This window comes from Lynx rufus, unplaced genomic scaffold (genome assembly GCF_022079265.1).
Source record: "Lynx rufus isolate CCGP_SWC_20201006 ecotype Redwood Valley unplaced genomic scaffold, mLynRuf1.p SCAF_1, whole genome shotgun sequence".
NCBI classification, from domain to species: Eukaryota; Metazoa; Chordata; class Mammalia; order Carnivora; family Felidae; genus Lynx; species Lynx rufus.
In genome coordinates, this window is record NW_025814823.1 from 1,680,729 (window position 1) to 1,700,722 (window position 19,994).

General features: G+C 39.4%; 1 protein-coding gene across 2 annotated transcripts in view; it reads left to right on the top strand.

Moving 5' to 3' along the window:
* IFT88 (intraflagellar transport 88) overlaps positions 1 to 11,642 on the top strand; it is a 133,212-nt gene extending 121,570 nt beyond the window's left edge. For both annotated transcript variants that reach the window (XM_047077521.1, XM_047077527.1), the window contains 2 exons: positions 10,661 to 10,771; positions 11,012 to 11,642. In XM_047077521.1, the coding sequence (XP_046933477.1) occupies positions 10,661 to 10,771; positions 11,012 to 11,133 (233 nt within the window). In that variant the 3' untranslated portion in view covers positions 11,134 to 11,642. The remainder of the gene's footprint in view (positions 1 to 10,660; positions 10,772 to 11,011) is intronic.
* Positions 11,643 to 19,994: the final 8,352 nt, after the last annotated feature.

Below are 19,994 nucleotides of genomic sequence, written 5' to 3' on the forward strand. Positions count from 1 at the left end.
GGTATCTTTTGTTATCTGAACTCTAGAACTGAATAGATTCAGATAATTTTTTTTAAATGTGGTTGTTATCCTCAGGTATCTGAACTCTTAAAACACTTAAACACTTGCTATCTACAATTTAAGATTTGGGGAGCCTGTGTGGCTCAGTCGGTTAAGCGTCTGACTTCAGCTCAGGTCATGATCTCACAGTTTGTGAGTTCGAGCCCCGCGTCGGGCTCTGTGCTGACGGCTCAGAGCCTGGAGCCTGCTTCTGCTTCTGTGTCTCCCTCTCTCTCTGCCCCTCCCCCACTCACACTCTGTCTTTCTCTCTCAAAAATAAATAAACATTAAAAAAAATTTAAAAGTAATAATAAACTCAAATAACACAGATTTCCTCACTGTCCAAATTCTCACTATACAATCCCAGAAATCAGATCCAAAATAGTGGGGAATTCTTGTGTGTTTTAAGTATGGTAAAGTGATAAAAGAATATAGAAGTTACTAGGCAGATTGGAAAGAACCAAATACAACTTCCAAAAATGAAAATATAATTGAAATTAGAAATTCCTCTATTAAAAAGGTTCGATGGCTTAAACCAAGGGTTGGAAAACTACAGCCTGCAGATCAAATCTGGCTTGAGCCACCACCTGTTTTTGGCAGTTAAGTTTTCCTGGAGCACAGCCATGCTCAATCTGATTTCATGCTGCAGTAGAAACCATATGGCATGCAAAGCATCAAACATTTGCTGTTTGACCCTTTACAGAAAAAGTTTGTTGGCCCTGAATAGCTCATTAGATCAGATAAAGAGAGAATGCATGACTTGGAAGACAGAGCTGAAAAATTACCCAGAATACAGGACAGAGGGTCACGGTGATGGAAAATAGGAGAGATTAAAGGACATGAAGGATGTAGTGAAAAGATCTAACCTGCATATATAATTGGGTGACTCTAACCCACAAACTGTGAGGTCATGACCCGAGCTGAAGTCAGACACTTAACTGACTGAGCCACCCAGGCACCCCTATATTGTAGAATTTTTAAAAATCAAGATAAAACGAAATTCCTGGACTACAGTAACATTTAAGGCAGAGATATAAGTTGTAATAGAATAAAGCATTCAAAGACCTTGGCTTTGTTTGGGAGGAGAGTAAGGATACTGATTAATTTTAAAATTTGTTAAATATATGTGTTAAAATGCCTAAAATGTTTAGTAAATATAAAAATAATTGAAATGGGATGTATAGCTTCCAAACTAGTAGAAGGGAAATATTCAAATAAGCAGGTAAAACAGATGTTGTATGTGACTCCAGAAATGTGGACATTAAAAGTTTTCCTTTTGGTAGATATGTAGCAGTGGAACAAAATATAGTGTCTGGAAATAGACTCATACATAATCAATTAACCTTTAACAAAAATGCAAAAACAGTTTTATGGAAAGAGGATAGTCTTTTCAACAAGCAGGGCTGGGTTTTTTGGACATCCACATGTAAAAAAAATTAATGTTGATCAACAAATTACACCATATAGAAAAATTGACTCAAATAGATCATAGCCTAAATATAAAACTGAAAACTATAAACGTGCAGAAGAAAACACAGGAGAAAATCTTTGTGACTTTGGATTAGCCAAAGATTTCTTAAGATACGACATTAAAAGCATGATCCATAAAATTTTTTTAAATGGATAAATTGAACTTCATCAAAATTAACGTTTGCTTCTCTTTTAAAAGACACACAAGTGAAAAGGCAGGACGCCTAGGTGGTGCAGTTAGTTAAGCGTCTGACTCTTGATCTCAGCTCAGGTCTTGATCTCAGAGTCGCGAGTTCAATCTCTGCATTGGGCTCAATGCTGGGTGTGGATCTTAATAAAAAAAAAAAAAAAGTGAAAGGCAAGCCAAAATAGAAAATATTTTCAGAACACGTATCTGACAAGGGACTAGAATATAAAAAAAGCTCTTACAACTTAATAGTAAGAAAACGACCCTTTTTGGTTTTTGGGTTTTTTGGATCAGGAAAATATTTGAACAGGCACTTTACTGAGGAAGGTATATGGATGACCACATATCTGATAAGGCTTAATATTCTAAAATTTATAAAGAACTTCTACAACTCAGTAACAAAAAAACCCACAGACTTTTAAATGGGCTGAAGAACAACTGAAAAGACATTCTTCCAAAGGAGGCATACAGATGGTTAACAGACTCATGAAAAAATGTTCAACGTCGCTAATCACCAGAATCACAATGAGTTACCACCTCACACCTGTTAGAATGACTGTCATCAAAATGACAAGAGGTAACAAGTGTTGGCAGGGATGTAGAAAAAAGGGAACCCTTGTGCACTGTTGATGGGAATGTAAATTGGTGCAGCCACCTTGGAAAATAATGTGGAGACTCTTGAAAATTTTAAAAATAGGGACACCTGGTGGCTCAGTCAGTTAAGCATCCAACTCTTGGTCTTGGCTCAGGTTATGACCTCACAGTTTGTGAGTTTGAGCCCTGTGTCAGGCTCTCTGCTGACAGCGCAGACCCCCCTTGGGATTCTCCCCCGCCCCTCTCGCTCTCTCTCTTTGCACTCCCCCTCTTGTGTTCTCCCTCTCTATAAATAAATAAAATTTAAAATATGTTAAAAATAGGGGCACCTAGGTGGCTCAGTCCATTCAGCATCTGACTCTTGGTATCGGCTCAGGTCATGATCTCATGGTTTGCGAGTTCAAGCCCCGCATCGGGTTTCTCTCTCTCCCTCTCTCTGCCCTCCTTCACATTCTCTGTCTCTCAAAATAAATAAACTTTAAAAATTAATTAATTAATAAAAATATATATATTTAAAAGAAAAAATAATAAAAAATAAAATAAAATCTATTAAAAATACAATGATCATATGATCCCAACAATCTCACTTCTGGGTATGTATCCAGAGGAAATGAAAACAGGATATTAGTGGGTCATAAAATCAAGTAGCGATCGGGGCATCTGCGTGGCTCAGTTGGTTAAGCATCCAAGCCTCGATCTCGCTTCGAGCTCCTAGTCGGGCTCCGCACAGGCAGTGCAGAGCCTGCATGGGGTTCTGTCTCCCTCTCTCACTGCCTTTCCCCTGCTCACTCTCTCAAGATAAGTAAACGTTAAAAAAAAGAGGCAGATCTGCACTCCCATATTCACTGCAGCATTATTTACCGTAGCCAAGATGCAGAAACTAAGTGTCTGTCAGCAGATGAAAAGATAAAGAAGATGGGGAGTATCTATACAATAGAGTATTGATCACCCATGAGAAACAAGGAAATCCTGCCATTTGCAACAACATGAATGAAACCTGAAGGCATTATGCTAAGTGAGGTAAGTCGGAAAAAGACAAATACTGTTTGATATCACTTGTATGTGGAATAAAAGAGCCAATCTTGTAGGAACGGAGAGTAGAATCATGGTCACTGTGGTTACCAGGGGTCGAGGGAGATGTTGGATACAAACTTCCAGTTAGAAAATAAATAAGTTCTGGGGATCTAATGTACAGCGTTGTGATTACAGTTAACAACACTGTATCATAGGAGCGCCTGGGTGGCTCAGTTGGTTAAGTGTCCAACTCTTGATTTTGGCTCAGGTCATGATCTTGCGGTTCGGGAGTTCAAGCTCCGCATCAGGCTTTGTGCTGACAGTCCAGAGCTGGCTTGGAATTCTCTCTCTCCGTCTCTCTACCCCTCCCCTGCTCATGCTCACACTCTCTCTCTCCCTCTCTCTCTCTCAAAGTAAATTTTGAAAGTTTATAAAAATTTAAAAAAATACATTGTATTATATACTTAAAAGCTGCTAAGATCTTAAATGTTCTCAGGGCAAAACAAAAAAAGATAATATGTGACACGATGGAGGTGTTAACTGGTGCTGTGGTAGCAACCAAATTGCGATACATACGTGTAGCAAATGGCCAGATTGTATACCATAAGTTTGCACAGTGCTAGATGTCGGTTACATCTCAGTAAAGCTGGGGTGGGGTTAATCTCCATAATACATGAATGTTGATATGCCCCCGCCATCACCTCCACAACACCCAAACATACACTCATTCTCTGTACTGCTATAGATTTTGTATAGATTTACTGTTATCCACAGAGATTTAGGAAGGGTAAACACGTATCCTCAACATTCTTGGAAGAATGCACCGTATTTATTGTTTAAGATAAACTCTAAGTTATCAAAACATTTTAACTAAGGGTATACAAATGAAAGATAAGCACATGAAAAGATGGTCAATCATTAATCACTGGGGAAATGCAGATTAAAACTAGATACCCAGTAGAATGACTAAAATTAAAAAGACTGTCCATAGCAAGTGATGGTGAGGATGTGGAATAATTGTTACTCTCACTCACTGCTGATGGAATGTAAAGTGGGACAGCCATTGTAGCAAGTAGTTTGACAGTTTTTTTTAAAGTTAGACATACACTGAACCATACTATCTAGCCATTCTACTTCTAGGAATTTACTCGAGAGAAACTAAAGTATGTGCCCACACAAAGACTTGTACACAAATTATCCATAGCAGCTTTATTTCAAATAGCCACAGACTGGAAGCAACACGTAAGTCATCAACAGGGGACTGGATAAACCGTGACGTATCTGTACAACTCCTCGGCAATTGAATGGAAGGATACATACAACAACATAGCTGAATCTCTGCTGAGTGAAAGCTTCGAGAGTCGGATGCTGTGGCTGGTTGAGCTGTTACTGAAAGTGAGGCATTCAGGGCATTTGGGGGGCTAGGCTAGTCAAGCATCTGGCTCTTGATTTCGGCTCAGGTCGTGATCTCCCGGTTCATGAGATCGAGCCCCATGTCAGGCTCCACACTGACGGCACAGAGCCTGCTTGGGATTCTCCGTCTCCCTCTCGCTCTCTCTCTGCCGCTCTGCCGCTTTGCTCCCTTTCTCTCTCTAAATAAATAAACATTAAAAAAAAGTGAGGCATTGAAATCTCTTACTATTGTGTTACTGCCTTTTCTTCTTTCAGTTCTGTCATTGTTCGCTTCATATATTGGTTGCTCAGCTGTTAAGGTGCATATATAATTGTTATAACTTCCTGGTGAATTGGCCCTTTGATCATTATATAATGTCCTTCTGTGTCTTTTTGATCATTTTCGACTTAAAGTCTATTTTTTTTTTTCAACGTTTATTTATTTTTGGGACAGAGAGAGACAGAGCATGAACGGGGGAGGGGCAGAGAGAGAGGGAGACACAGAAACGGAAACAGGCTCCAGGCTCCGAGCCATCAGCCCAGAGCCCGACGCGGGGCTCGAACTCACGGACCGCGAGATCGTGACCTGGCTGAAGTCGGACGCGTAACCGACTGCGCCACCCAGGCGCCCCTAAAGTCTATTTTTGAAATAAGTATGGACACTCCTGTTTTCTTTCAGTTCCCATTTGCATGGAATATCTTTTTTTTATTTATTCACTTTCAGCCTATGTATGTCATTATATGTGAAGTTTGTCTCTTATAAATAGCATATAGTTGGATTTTTTTTTTTTTTTACCCATCAGCCACTCTGTGTCTTTTTATTGGGGAGTTTAATCCATTCACATTTAAAATAATTACATATAGGGAAGTACTTAAGTATTATCATTATGTTAAATTTTTTGTGTGCTTTATAGTTATTTTGTCCTTTATCTTTCTTGCTGCCTGCCTTTTTATGTCTTTGTGGGGCTTTGGGGGTTTTGTTTTGTTTTGTTCTATAGTAGCATACTTAGATTCCTTTCTCATTTTCCTGTGTGCATCTCCTATAGGCATTTTCTTTTTGGTTACCGTGGGAATGACCTAAAACATTCTATAGTTATAACAATCTATTTTAAACTAATAACAACTTCAATCACATACAAAAACTTTACTCCTTTACATTGCCCCGTCACTGTGTTATCAATGTTACAAATTGCGTCTTTTTATAATTTGTATTCTTTAACATAGTTGCAGTTATTTTTATGCTTCTATATTCTATATCTGAATTAAAAATGACTTCTGTTCTACCATGACAGTATTTCAGGATTCAGTGCTTATGTATATTTACCTTTACAGAGAGCTTTATGTTTTCATATGATTTTCTGTTCCAGTCTAGTGTCCTTTTGTTTCAACTTGAAGGATTCTGTTTAGTAATTCATGCAAGCCAGAACTAGTGGTGATAAACTCTCCCAGCCTTTGTTCATCCAGAAAAGTCTTTACTTCTCTGTCCTTTCTGAAGGACAGTTTTCCCAAATATAGTATTCTTGGTTGGCAGATTTTTCTTCCAGCACTTTGAATGTATCATCTCACTCCTTTCTAGCCTATAATGTTTCTGCTCAGAAATCTGATAATTGTATGGGTTGGTCCCTTGTTTATGATGAATTAGCTTTTCTCTTGCTGGTTTTAAGATTCTTTGTCTTTGAATTGCCAGTTTGATTGTGTGTCTCAGTGTGGTCTTTTTTCGGTCCATCCTATTTGGAGTTCTTTGAGCTTCTTGAATTTGGATATTCATTTCCTTTCTCATATTTGGAAAATTTTCATACATTATTTCTTCAAATAATCTCTCTGTTCCATTCTTTCTCTCTTCTCCTTCTAGGACTCCTGTAATACGTATACTGATACGTTTATGCCCCATGATCTGAATTGTGTTCCATAATTCTCTTAGGCTTTCTTCACTTTTCTTTATTTTTTTTCTTTTTGTTCTTCTGATACAGTAATTCCAAATGACCTGTCTCTGAGCTCAGAGATCCTTTATTCTGCTTGATCACATCTGCTTTTGAACCCTTGTAGTGAATTTTTCAATTCAGTTATTGTATCCTTCAGCTCCAGAATTTCTATTTGGTCCTTTTTTAGTTTCTATCTTAGTTGATAGTTTACTTTGGTCTATGCTTCACGTTCTTGATTTCATTTATTGTCTGTCTATGTTCTCTTGTAGCACATTGACCTTATTTAAGACAATTATTTTGAATTTTTTGTCAGGTAATCAAATCAACGGATCGTCATTCCTCAGGGTCGGTTTCCGAAGATTCACTTTCTTTCTTTCATTGGGCCATGCTTTCATGTTTTTTGTGATTTCTTCATTTGAAGAAATAGCCACTTTTCTCTGGTTTGGGGGGGGCTGGCTTCGTACAGGGAAAACCGTCACCAATCAGTCCCACTCGAGACTATGGGGGTCTCCAAGTTTTCACGGTATGCGTCTTCTCTCAGCTTCTGCATGTAATTTCCCAGTTAGGTTTCAGGATTCGTAATCTCTTGCTTCCTCTGGGGTCCGTGTGGGATGCTGCAAGGTCTCCAGCAGCCAGTGAGCTCCTGAGCCCTCTTGTTCTCCGCAGCCCCCATGCATTCAAGGTATGCCAGTTCCCCGTTAGTGCTCGGGAGACCGGGCCCTCGGGATCCCCCCGGCCCTGCCTAAAGCCGGGACATTGGCTGTATGTTCCACTCGGATCTTTCTTTGCTGAGGAAGGAGCTGTGAGCTGGATACTTTCCCTGGTCGCGGCAGGCCGTGCAGCTTCTGGGTGCAGTGGGGGGAGGTACTCGGGGCACCAAACCGCTGAGCTCTTTCGATCTCATCCAGAGAGCATGCCGGTTCCTCGTCAGCACTCCAAGTCGGGCAAGACCGAAACCGGTGTCTCAGGCAGCACCCCGAGGGACGAAAATGCCGAGGCCTGTGCCACTCTTCTTTGTCCCCTCCCAAGGGAGACATTGCATGTTGGCCTTTTGCTCCCAGTCGTGAGCTACGCTGGCTTGGGATGCGGCTGACCCGGTTGAAATCCAATGGCTTTTCTTCCCTGTGTCAGTGCAGTTGTCCTTGGATTTGAGGTTTCCTGGGGTACTGTGACTTCCCGAGTGGTTTCCGGAGTTCTCATAAAGGCTCTTAGGATCGTATGTTGTCAGATTGGTACCTTTGTGAGGGAGAAAGGTGGGAGGCTTCCCACTCTGACCACGAAGCCGTCAACTGTTGATACATACTACTACGTTAATCTCAGAAAATGTGTTCATCTCCCTTACTAATCTAATCTTTTTTAAATCCTGACCATTTTAATAGGCATTGTTGAATCTTACATTTAGAATTATGTGAGGATTTAAATTATGTAATACTGGATACCTCCAAAAGAAGTAATGTAGCACTCTTAAGTTACCCACATATAAAAATAAACTTACTGAAGCCACCACGAAGCATTAGAACCAGAAATTACTGCTCTGCGTGCCCGTGTGTTTCTTCCCACTCTGTCTCCTGCCTTCCCCACAGGCAGCCACTGTGAGGGTTTTTTTCTGTTTTATGTACATTCAGGTTTATATTTGTTTAGTTTCTTGCCTTTTCACATACAATGTTATCAGGTATGTAAACACTAGATTTAATTTTACCTGTTTTAACCTTTCTAAAAATGGTATCACTCAGTATGTAGTGATCTGACTTTATTTTTCTCACTTAATATGTTTCTAAGGTTAAGTGAACTTAAATAATTTTATGTTTATTGACCAGTTGTATTGTTTTGTTTTTTTTTTTGAGAGTTGTATATATACATTGTCCATTTCATGGGGGTATTATTTTTTTTCTGGTATAGGTAAGCTTGAAGGACCCTAATTACTCTAAATTCTGTGATTCTAAGATTTTCCCTAATAAAAAGTATCATTTGGAAGTCTTAGTGTTAATTGATTGATAATTCAGATAAATTGATCTCCATATTCTTGTTTTTGGAAGCTATTTTGTGAACTCTTCTCTAGGAAATAGTAACTGTTATTTGTTGCAGTACTGAGATGAATATAATAACCTGATTTATCATTTAGCCGTAAAACCCCACCTAGACTTACAAATGCTTATCGATCCATTTGCACCTCCCCATGTGTGGCAGTGTCACTCCATGAAGTTGATTGAAAATTATGAAATAAGGATATTCACAATATATACCCTCTCTGGCATTTATAATAATAGGAAGCGTTTAAAAACTGTATTCATGGCGGGGGGGGCGCCTGGCTGGCTCAGTCAGAGGAGCACATGACTCTCAATCTTGGGATCATAGCTTTGAGCCCCACGTTGGGTGTAGAGATTACTTACAAATAAAAATCTTTAAAACAAAAAAATCAGTATTCATGGCTTTTCAAGTTGGACATTTGAAGTTTTTGTACGGAGTCAGTTTTTATTTTTTTAAGGTTTGCTCTTTCCACAGGATTGGAATGCTTTAGTGTGTTGGGATTTCAGAAGGCCTACAGATGTCTGAGGGAATGTGAGAGTTTTGCTTTACTCATATATATGACTTATATCTATATGAAAAGTGAAAAAAGAAATATTGCCTAAAGCAATGGTTTTCACATTTTTGACCTGAGCTCACTCAAGCACTTTGAAAGATAACCGTTTACACCTACAGATGGAAAAGATGAGCTCAACTGTAACAAAAAATTAGGAGCAAAATAAAAACAAAAACAAAAACAAAAAAACAATGTATAGAACCATTCAGTGCCTAAAACTAAGCATTTCATTATCCAGTAATAACAATGGGGGGAAATGGTTATGTTTTCCATAAGAATTTGGAGAGAAATTTGGCCACCATTAAAATGTGGGGATCTTAGGGGCGCCTGGGTGGCGCAGTCGGTTAAGCGTCCGACTTCAGCCAGGTCACGATCTCGCGGTCCGGGAGTTCGAGCCCCGCGTCAGGCTCTGGGCTGATGGCTCAGAGCCTGGAGCCTGTTTCCGATTCTGTGTCTCCCTCTCTCTCTGCCCCTCCCCCGTTCATGCTCTGTCTCTCTCTGTCCCAAAAATAAATAAACGTTGAAAAAAAAAAAATTAAAAAAAAAAAATGTGTTTGCTCCTTAAAAAAAAAAAAAAAAATGTGGGGATCTTAAAGACCATCTTGTTTTAGTTTATTCCCAGAGACATTATCAATAAACTAAAATATATAGTCAGAAAAGAAATGATCAGTGGATGTTGATAGACTACTCTCATTTTTCACTTTTGTGAAGCTCCCATAATAGGAAAAAATAACATTGTGGGAATTTTAAGAGAAGGAAATAAAAACGATGGGGCTAGAGGAGTGTTTCTTTGAAAAATATGATAGAAGTTTGAGGTTAAGAATTACTACCAATGTTTCCTACTACCGTGAGTGTTCGGCCCGGTCTGAAAATCTTCAGTGCTACGGATTGCAGGGTTTCCCATGGCAGCCAGTCCGTGTTTGGATGCTACAGCCCTTTTAGTTTTTCCTCGTACTGGGCCAAAATGTATTCTCCACAGGGCGAATCTAATCCTGACGAAGGTGACTGCATGGCCTCTGTCCTCTCCTACCTCTTCTGCTGTGTGTCATTTGATGTGGTTTTAGGGCCACTCACCAGCCTTGACCACGAGGTTGATGATACGGCTCATACTGATCTTACGACTTCCTATTTGTTTTTTCTCCAGTTGCTCCTTGTTCTTTACTAGGGATATTCGTCAACGTGGTCTCTAACTTCTCACCAGTCAATCTATAAAATTGAAACCTGTAACTAAACGTACATGCGAAAGAACGCAAAGACTACTTTCGAGTGCTGTTTTATCTATGTTACAGATTCGCAAGAAGAGATTCCTTTTCAGTTTCAGAAAACCAGAATTATATCCCTCGGAAGGTGGCCTCCAAATGAAACAACGTGTCTCTTGGCAAATAAGTATACTTTAAGATTCGTAATGTAGTGTTATATTTTCTCAACGTGCTAAATGCATTTTTGTCTTTGTGTTTTCAGATAGTGGCCAGAACTGTAGTGCCAGTAGTAAAGGTGAACGACTAAGTGCCAAACTCAGAGCTTTACCTGGGACAAATGAACCTTACGAAAGTAGCAGTAACAAAGAAATAGGCAAGTGCTGGTGTCCCCCACCCGGTTCCTACAGGCATAACAGGTCTGGAGAAGATTTGGTGAGATGGCAAAACGTGTTAAGCGGGCGTTAAGAATGTTTTGTGTACAGACAAAATTTTAGATGATCTGGGAGAGCGTTTCTGTTCACTCAGTTCAGTGTGGATTACGAGACTAACCGGTTTCACGTCTGTTTTGTTTTTTCTTTGTTATTCTAATATAACCATTTATTTTGAAACCTAGATGCCTCCTATGTGGATCCACTGGGCCCTCAGATAGAAAGGCCAAAAACTGCAGCAAGAAAAAGAATTGACGAGGATGATTTTGCCGATGAAGAGTTAGGAGATGATTTGCTTCCAGAATAATAGACACTTAAAATGTTACTTACTAAAGGAAAGAAATCGCCTTATAAGATAATACTTCTATGAAACTTTGGAATAAATACCCCAGTTTTAATTTTGTACACTGTCAAAACTTTAAATAAGTGTATTCTGTTCCATGAGATGGGTCTAAGTTTTGTTTTGTTTTGTGTGGAATAAAGATATGTGAAACTAATACTTCAGGCTAGTGAGTTCCTTACTCTTAAAAACATTGACCATACTAAGAAATGCAGTTTGTAGCACTGCCTAGTACCTACATACATGTAAGTATGTGGGCGTGTTCATAAAAATTCACTGTGAGTACTGGAGTGTGTGCTCATACTTTCTGTGATTTCATTAAGACAGTGTTAGCAATGGAAACACTACGTTGATTCCATGGTTCACAGCCTATAGTATACAGTGTTAGGACATACCGTGGATGAATCTGTAGTTAAACTAAATTACTTGGAGTTTAGCAACCGTTAAGTCTTGGGGCTCCTGGGTGGCTCAGTCTGTTAAGCGTCTTGATTTCGGCTCATGAAATGATCTCACAATTCGTGAGATCGAGCCCGCCATCGGGCTCAGTGCAGAGCCTGCTTAGGATTCTCTTCCTCCTCTCTCTTTGCCCCTCCCCTGCTCACATTCTCTCTCCCTAAATAAATAAATAAACATTTTAAAAAAAGAAAGAAAGAAACTGTTAAGTGTTTGGAAGTTTTGCCTCACGGGGGTTATAATACTGTTGAAAACAGTTATGTTTTGGAGGCAGTTCAAAGTATAGTAGGAGAAAATCAAACCATAACCCTATTGCTCTGCTCTGTGTTTCCTTTCTACCTTCAGGCCAGTGGCATGTACCGATAGCGCTGAGCAAGTCCCCTTCTTGACTTGGGACTTGGGTTGGAAGCCTGGATTCCCTGCACTTTTCTTTAGCAACGTGTTTGGCTGGTCAGCAACGTCCAGAGGAATCGCAATGACGGGGCAGTCGGAAGTGGCTCATCTTTAAAATTCCCTAGAGAGGGTGGACCTACCCATCTTAACATTGTGTCCACAGTGTGCACACCACTGTTAGGTGCTGGAAGAAGAAAACCAAAATTAGATCGCAGTTGCTGCTCCCAAGATGTAATGGGGAGGCATTCAACAAGTACACTCAACATCTGTGTACGAGACTCTAGGGATACAGCAGTGAACAGGACAGAACAAGACACTGCCCTCAAAGAGCTTAAATTCTGGTGGGGAAGAAAGACAATGAATATATATTTTTAAAGGAGTTCAGATGTTGCTAAATGCAGTTAGTAAGACTCACCTATATGAGGACTTTAAGAGACAAAACAGATGAACATAAGGAAAGGGAAACAAAAATAAAAACAGGGAGGGAGACAAAACGGAAGAGACTCATAAATATGGAGAACAAACTGAGAGTTATTGGAGGGGTTGTGGGAGGGGGGAGGGGATAATGGGTAAGGGGCATTAAGGAATCTACTCCTGAAGTCATTGTTGCACTATATGCTAACTAGTTTGGATGTAAATTTAAAAAAATAAAAAATTAAATTAAAAAAAGGATATTTATAACAATGAATAGAAGCAAAGATTTCATCATATCATTATGTGAAATGGATATATATGCTGTGGTCTTGTACATCTGAGCAAGACAAGAGAATTTATTGCTTGAGTTTTCGAAAGAACTTAAATGCAACTCTCATTATGATACGAATTTGTCTTTACAGGGTGTGAAGGATCCTGAATAAACAGATCATTTATCATGGATTTAGGAATATAATGTTCCAGATATAATTTTGATATATGTAATATATGCAGGTAAATATTTAATTGTGTGAAAGTTTACAAAATGGATACAAAAAAGATTAAAGTACAAAAATAAATGAACAAAGAATACAAATAATTAACACAAAATAAAATGCAAACATAGGAAGCTAGAACTCCACCATAAGTTTAAAAGTATATTAAAACAATTTCAATGTTTTATCAGCAAATATGTGTGTATGTTTAATTAAGAAGTTATGTATACTATAATGATTCCACCCTTGTAAAAAAGTTCACTGAAGAAAGAAGTTGATTTTTTTTGATATGGAAAGAATAATAAAATTAAAATAAAATAATAAAATAAAATAAAAATAAAATATAAAAGCCTAAGAAGATTTAGGGGCCCCTGGGTGGCTCAGTTGGTTAGCGGCCGACTTTGGCTCAGGTCATGATCTCACGGTTCATGGGTTCGAGCCCCGCATCGGGCTCAGAGCCTGGAGCCTGCTTCGGATTCTGGGTCTCCCTCTCTCTCTGCTTCTCCCCGACTCCTGCTCTGTCACTCTCTCAAAGTTAAATAAACATTTAAAAAAAATTTTTTTTAATAAATAAAAGCCTAAGAAGATTTAAAGTTAAATCTCCCACAATCTTAGGGTCCTTAGGAGACAAAATCCTGCGATAAGGAAGGGCTTTCCACAAATACACAATTTGTCTACCCTTAAGACATTTGCTGTTTTGAGAAGCTATGGGGCAGGAGGCTAATCTAAATTCAGAACCTCCGCTGGGGGCTGACTTGACTCTCTTGCTCTCTTTCACAGCTGAGGAGACAGATCTGCCAGGCTTTCAGTCAAAAGCCCAGAAGGACAGACAGGAACCAAGGGTGGACTGATTTACAAAAACTGCAACCCGACTCTAGCCCCAGCTCAGTCCCTGACTGGACTGACATCATCAGTCCCAAATCATCTCTGACTAGCTGAAGAAAGAAGTTTCTCTGGTAACAGTATCATTTGCAGCCTCTGTGTTCTTATATATAACATCAGGCATCCAGTAAAAAGCAAAGAGCGAGAAAATGGCCAACAAACATAAAACATAAATATAACCAGACCCTTAGATAATCCAGATAATGGATCTATCAGATGGGCTTTAAAATAACTATGATTAGTATATTAAAACAGAGGAAAGATGGACAAAATGAATGAAAAGGTAGAGAATTTCAACAGGATGTTGGAATCTAGGAACAAGAGAAAAACGAAGACCCTAAAATTGAAAGATATCATATTTGAAAGTATCTTATTTGGATGCATTTAACAATATGATGGACACAACAGAAGTCAGGATTCGTGAAAAGGTCATTAGAAAATACCAAAATTGAAGCACGAGTGAAGAACGGAAAGAATAAAGCAGATGATAAGAGAGATTTTGAACATGGTCAGAAGTTTAAATAAGCAGAATAGGGATCTCAGAAAGAGAGGAAAGCACATAGAGGAGACACATTTGAAGAGGTAGCGTCTAGAATTATCTCAATTTGATGAAAGGCATCAACTCACAGGTGTAGGGAGCTCAGTGAACACAATGAGAGTAGATTCAAAAAGAAAACTGCACCCTAGAGATACACTCGATGCTTAAAACCAAAGATAAAGAAATGCTTTAAAATAGAAAAAAAGAGGGCACACTATCTTAGAGGAACAATAATACGACTTAAGACTGACTTTTCCATAGAAATTCTGGAATCGGAAGACAAGAAGAATGACATCTTTAAGGTGCTGAAAGAAGGGGTACCGGGGTGGCTCAGTTAAGCCTTTGACTCTTGATTTCAGCTCAGGTCGTGATCTTGCGGTTCGTGAGTTCAAGCCCTGCGTTGGGCTCTCCACTGACAGCTTGGAGCCTGCTTGGGATTCTCTCTCCCTCTCTTTCTGGCCCTCCCCTCCTCACACTGTATCTCTCTCTCTCACACATACGTAAGTAAATAAAAATTTTAAAAAATAAATAAAGTGCTGAAAGAAAAAACTCTGCCAACCTAGAATTCTCTTGCAGTGAATATATCTTTCAAATGTTAAGGTTAAAGATTTCTCAAACAAAATCTGAGAAAATTAATTGCCGTAAGACTAGATCTATATAAGAAACACTTTATTTCTACAGGCTAAAGGAAAATTATCCTAGAAAGAAGCATGAAAAGCACCAAATAGTGACTATTTAAAACAACAATAGCAATGATTTGTGGGGTTTTAACATATATAGAGAAAAAAAAAGACAATAGTTTCCCAAAGATTAGGAGGAAATATTCATCAGATTGCTCTGAGGTTACTATATTGTTCAGATAGTGGCAAACTGTAATAAATCAAAGATACGTATTGAAGTCTCTAGAATAACAACTGAAATACGAGAATTTATGTTTAAAAATAGAACAAGAAACAAATATAGAAAGAATGATAAAAATCACCATCTCACAACCACCACAATAGTAACTGATTCAATAATCAGTTGTTCTAAAGCAAGTGGAGGAAAGTTTGATGAGAACAGTATATTTACACGGCCTCAAAGTATTTCCCCACAAATTACTCATTAATTACAAGACGGAAAAATCCTAATTTTGGATAAATTTGGCGGACACTCTCAACTTGTGACCAAAATTAATATCACTAATAATGGGATGAATTAAAACCATGTGTCTCCTGATGTGATGCTGAGAGTGCCCAAGATTTCTTAGTTGATATTCTTCCCCAAAACACCTAACCTGAACCTACTCCTGAGGAAGTATCCCAAATTGAGGAACATCCCCAACATCACTGGCCTGAACTTTTCAAAAATGTTAAGATCATGAAAGACAAGAATGTCAGAGAAACTGCTCCAGATTAAAGGAGACAGACGTGTCAACAAAATGTACTGCATGGTCCTCATTCAGATCCTGGACTGGGGGAAATTTGCTCTAAAGGACACTGTAGGGACAGTTGGTTATATAGGAATAGGTCTATTAGATAATATGACTATTAAGTATAAAATTTCCTGGTTTTGATAATTGCACTGTGGTTATATAACTGAATGCCCTTCTTCCTTAGAAATACACACTAGAGTATTTTGGAACAAAGGGTCCTCATATCAGAAAAAAATACAATGATAAATGTGGGAAAATGTTAATAACGGATTTGAGTGAAGGGTATATAGAGTTATTTGTACTATTCTTACAACTTTTCTATAAACCTGAAATTATTTCATAATAGAAGTTTTTTAAGCTAATGAAAGATAAAACATAATAAAAGTACTTGATTCATCCAAAAAAGGCAGGAAAGGAAAAATAAAGGAATAAAGAACAGATGGACAAATAGAAAACAAGTAACAGGATTAAACCCAATTATATTAGAATTTACACAATATTAGTAATTACAAAAAACTAAACCCAATTTTGTTAATAATTATATAATTAGTAAATGCTAATTATACTAGTAATTGTCACATTATTAAATACAGTAAATGTAAGATTACACTTTCCAATTAAATGACAAAGCTTATCAGACCGGAGTAAAAAATAAGGCCCTGGGGTGGCTGGGTGGCCCAGTCGATTAAGCATCTCTTGATTTTGTCTCAGGTCACAGATCCCACGGTTCATGAGTTTGAGCCCCAAATCAGTGCAGAGCCTGCTTGAGATTCTGTTTCTCCCCTTCTTGTTCTCTCTCTCTCTCTCCCTAAGTAAATAAATAAAAACTTTTTTTAAACCATTTTTTAAAAGACCCAACTACATGTTACTTACAAGAGACACATTTTATTTTATTTTTTAATGTTTTATTTATTTTTGAGAGAGAGAGAGAGAGAGAGAGAGAGAGACAGTGTGAGTGGGGGAGGGGCAGAGAGAGAGGAAGGGAGAATCTGAAGCAGGCTCTAGGCTCTGAGCTGTCAGCACAGAGCCCAACGCAGGACTTGGGCTCATGATGAACCTCAAGATCATGACCTGAGCCAAAGTCCAATGCTTAACTGACTAAGCCACCCAGGCGCCCCACAAGAGACACATTTTAAATATAAGGGCTCAGATAGGTTGAAAGTGAAAAGATGGAAAAAGATATATAAACATTAATCCAAAGGAATAAGCACTAAGGCAGTGCTCAAGTATGTAAAAGGGTGCAAAAAAATCTAATAATTGGATAAACACAATTGACTGGCAATTATTGTATCATTTCAACCTTGTTAAAACTTATCGCAATGAAGCATTGGAGATAAATACCCAACTGGAGTAAGTTGAGCAGAAAATGGGAAGTGGGGTTTTGGAGCCAGAAAATAAAGACAGCTCAGAACATTTTGTTATAAAAGGAAGCAAATTAGATGGCTGATAGAGTGGGAACTGGGGTCAAGGGTTTATGAAACGTATCGGGAAAGAAGGCAGGATATATGAAAGTGAATGCGAGGAGGTCAGTATATTTGCCGGTAGAATAATAGGTCTCATCTGTGCGTGTGCAACATTTGGTGAGGAGGGAAATGGGTAGCAGAGATTTGAGAGAGAGGAAATGTGAGTGATCTTAGTAAAAGGGAATAGAACTGGAAAAATGTAATATATGTGTGTGTTGAATGCTAATCTGAGATTTGTGATCAGAAATTAGAATTGAGTCTAGTCAACCAAGTTGTAGGATTTCAATGGAGTTGGGATTATTGTGAGCAAATATTAAGAGGAAAAAAGGAGCAAGGGATTGTGTTTGCAACGGTGTGGTAATAGTGCTGAACCATGAACTCTAGACAAGGAGGGAAGGTCTCAAGAATGGGATGCTTAGAAAAGTGGTGAGGGAGGTAGGTAGGTAGTTAGAGGGTAGATACAAGACCTGATGAGATGAACGAATCACAGGAGTGGAGAAAGGAAGTGTCAAGGAGTAGGTATTTGAAACCGTACGTTGGCATGTGGTACAGTTATTGGTAATGATGATGCCTGGAGTATGACAATACGATAGTTGAGAGGTAACGGGAGAAAAGATCATCGGGCTGAAGGCAGTCATTTAGAATCAACTGTGTGGATGTCAGAGGTGCCAGGAATGCTGAGCAGAAGTACCGGAAGATCCAGGGGCTAACCAAGATGGCAGCAAGAAAGAGAACCACCGGTGGGAAAACGTGACAGTCCTTTGAAGGAGGGAAGAAAGCTTGGGGAGGTAGGTACATCAGTAACCCACGAAGCTAAGCATGGACGTGGCCAACCTCACGCTGGCTTTTGGAATCATGGTGCCTGAAAGTTTTTCCCAACAGCTTGGGTCTCTTGGAAGTCGTGGCTGGTGCTGGAGTGGCTGAGTGAACAAGGGGTAAGAGGGAGGAGCTGAAAATGAAATCATCCGTGACTAGAAGGAAGGTGACATCTTCAGGAAAGAGCACCAGAGAGGCATTCATTTTTAAGGGAACGTGAGGAACTTGGTTTTGAGCATTTTGTTGCCTTTTTCTCACTTTTCTTAAATTTGGATTAAAAATTTTGTTTTAAGACTGTCTTCCTCATGGTGTGACAGAGTCCCGGCATGCCACAGGAAGATCACAGCCTTTTTGTGGTAATGTTTACTTTTGAGGGAGAGAAACAGTGTGAGCGGGGGAGACACAGACCCTGAAGCGGGCCCCAGGCTCCTGGCTGTCAGCAACAGAGTCCAACGCGGGGCTCAAACTCACGAACTGCGAGGTCGTGACCTGAGCCGAAGTCGCAGGCTTAGCCGACTGAGCCACCCAGGCGCCCCTGGATTTAATTAACATGTTTATCTCACACGTGCGTACACACAGGCTTGAGGGCGACCGACGAAACGCCAGACGAAACACTTTGCACCCGTTGCTACATTCTCTCAACTCTTCTAGCCTCACAAAGATGGATTTTATGTCCTATCGAGTAGGTGTTTCCAGGTGAAACGGTTGGGAAGTAAATATTTTCTCATTCCGAAGTAATCAAGGGAGGAGAAGAGAGGTTGAGATGTTATCAAAGAATAGAAGGCATTTTATTGAACAATACACAGAATTAACAGTCTGGCACAATTAAGTTGTGTCACCTTACACATGAAAGGATGTCGTAATGAGACACAGTGAGCGTTTCCAGGAAACTATTGTGATGATGGTCTCTCTCTCTCTCCTAGAGGCCTCCCACATTTTTTATCAAATACAAAATAAGCAGCATTTGAGTACAGACCTTTATTCCCATTTTACCAGAAAAGGTAACAGAGAACACGAACAGTTTATCTGCCAGTCAGAAAAAAAAGTGTTTTATAACCTCAAATGTTTACTCACCAAGGGCTGTAAATGGCTTAAATTGCTTAAAATGGAGATTTCAGTGGGATTCTTAGCAGTAATTCCGAAACTCTTCAGTTACACAACGTTCAAGGCATGTAAAAGGGTTGTTTTTCTACACAGCATAACTGAAACGTAGTGGAATCAAGTGGACAAATTACCTCGTAGACAACCAGGGTAGTCAAATACCAAAGCTTCAGACCCTTTAGGGAGCCATAAATTACCTCTTTTCTACACTCTCGGCTGGTATCAGTCTTTTTGTTCTCATTTGCGAAGGACTTCTGTAAAACGGCCGTTGACTCATTAGCCTGCCACCTAAAAAGCATCATTTTGTAGAATGAACAAACGAGCAAGTTTTCTTGTGTTCTTGGAGTCTCTAGTTCCCCCATTTAAATACTTTTGTTTTAATTTATTCACAGACTGTTAGGCTTATTTTACAAGACCACTTGCACTCACAGGTATCACGGAGTAGGAGTCCGCCAACAGCGTAACAGACCGGGGGATGCCCACTCACAGACGTAAAAACACAAGTTGGGTTACAGATGTAGTGCTTTGATTTTAGAGTTGCTAGAAGAGGCACAGAAGGTTCATTTCATGAGTGTTGACGGGAAAGGCAATACGGCCTCTCACCCTGTGAAAAGGAGACTTTGTGATCGCTAACATAGTTATTTCTTAGAACTACGGAGTCTCGGAAGAGGAAGTCGTCCTCAAGAGGAGAATCCTTCTAGGTCTTAGCTCATTCCTTTTCCAGATGGCCCGTTCTGTTCTCGGAGAGCTTTCATTGCGAGAAGAATCGTTTTGCCCTGAGCCGCAACCTTTCTCCCCTAACCCACTTTCGAGCCGTGGGGGCTTGCAGGCCGGGTCCTTCCTTCCTCGCGGGCCTCCTT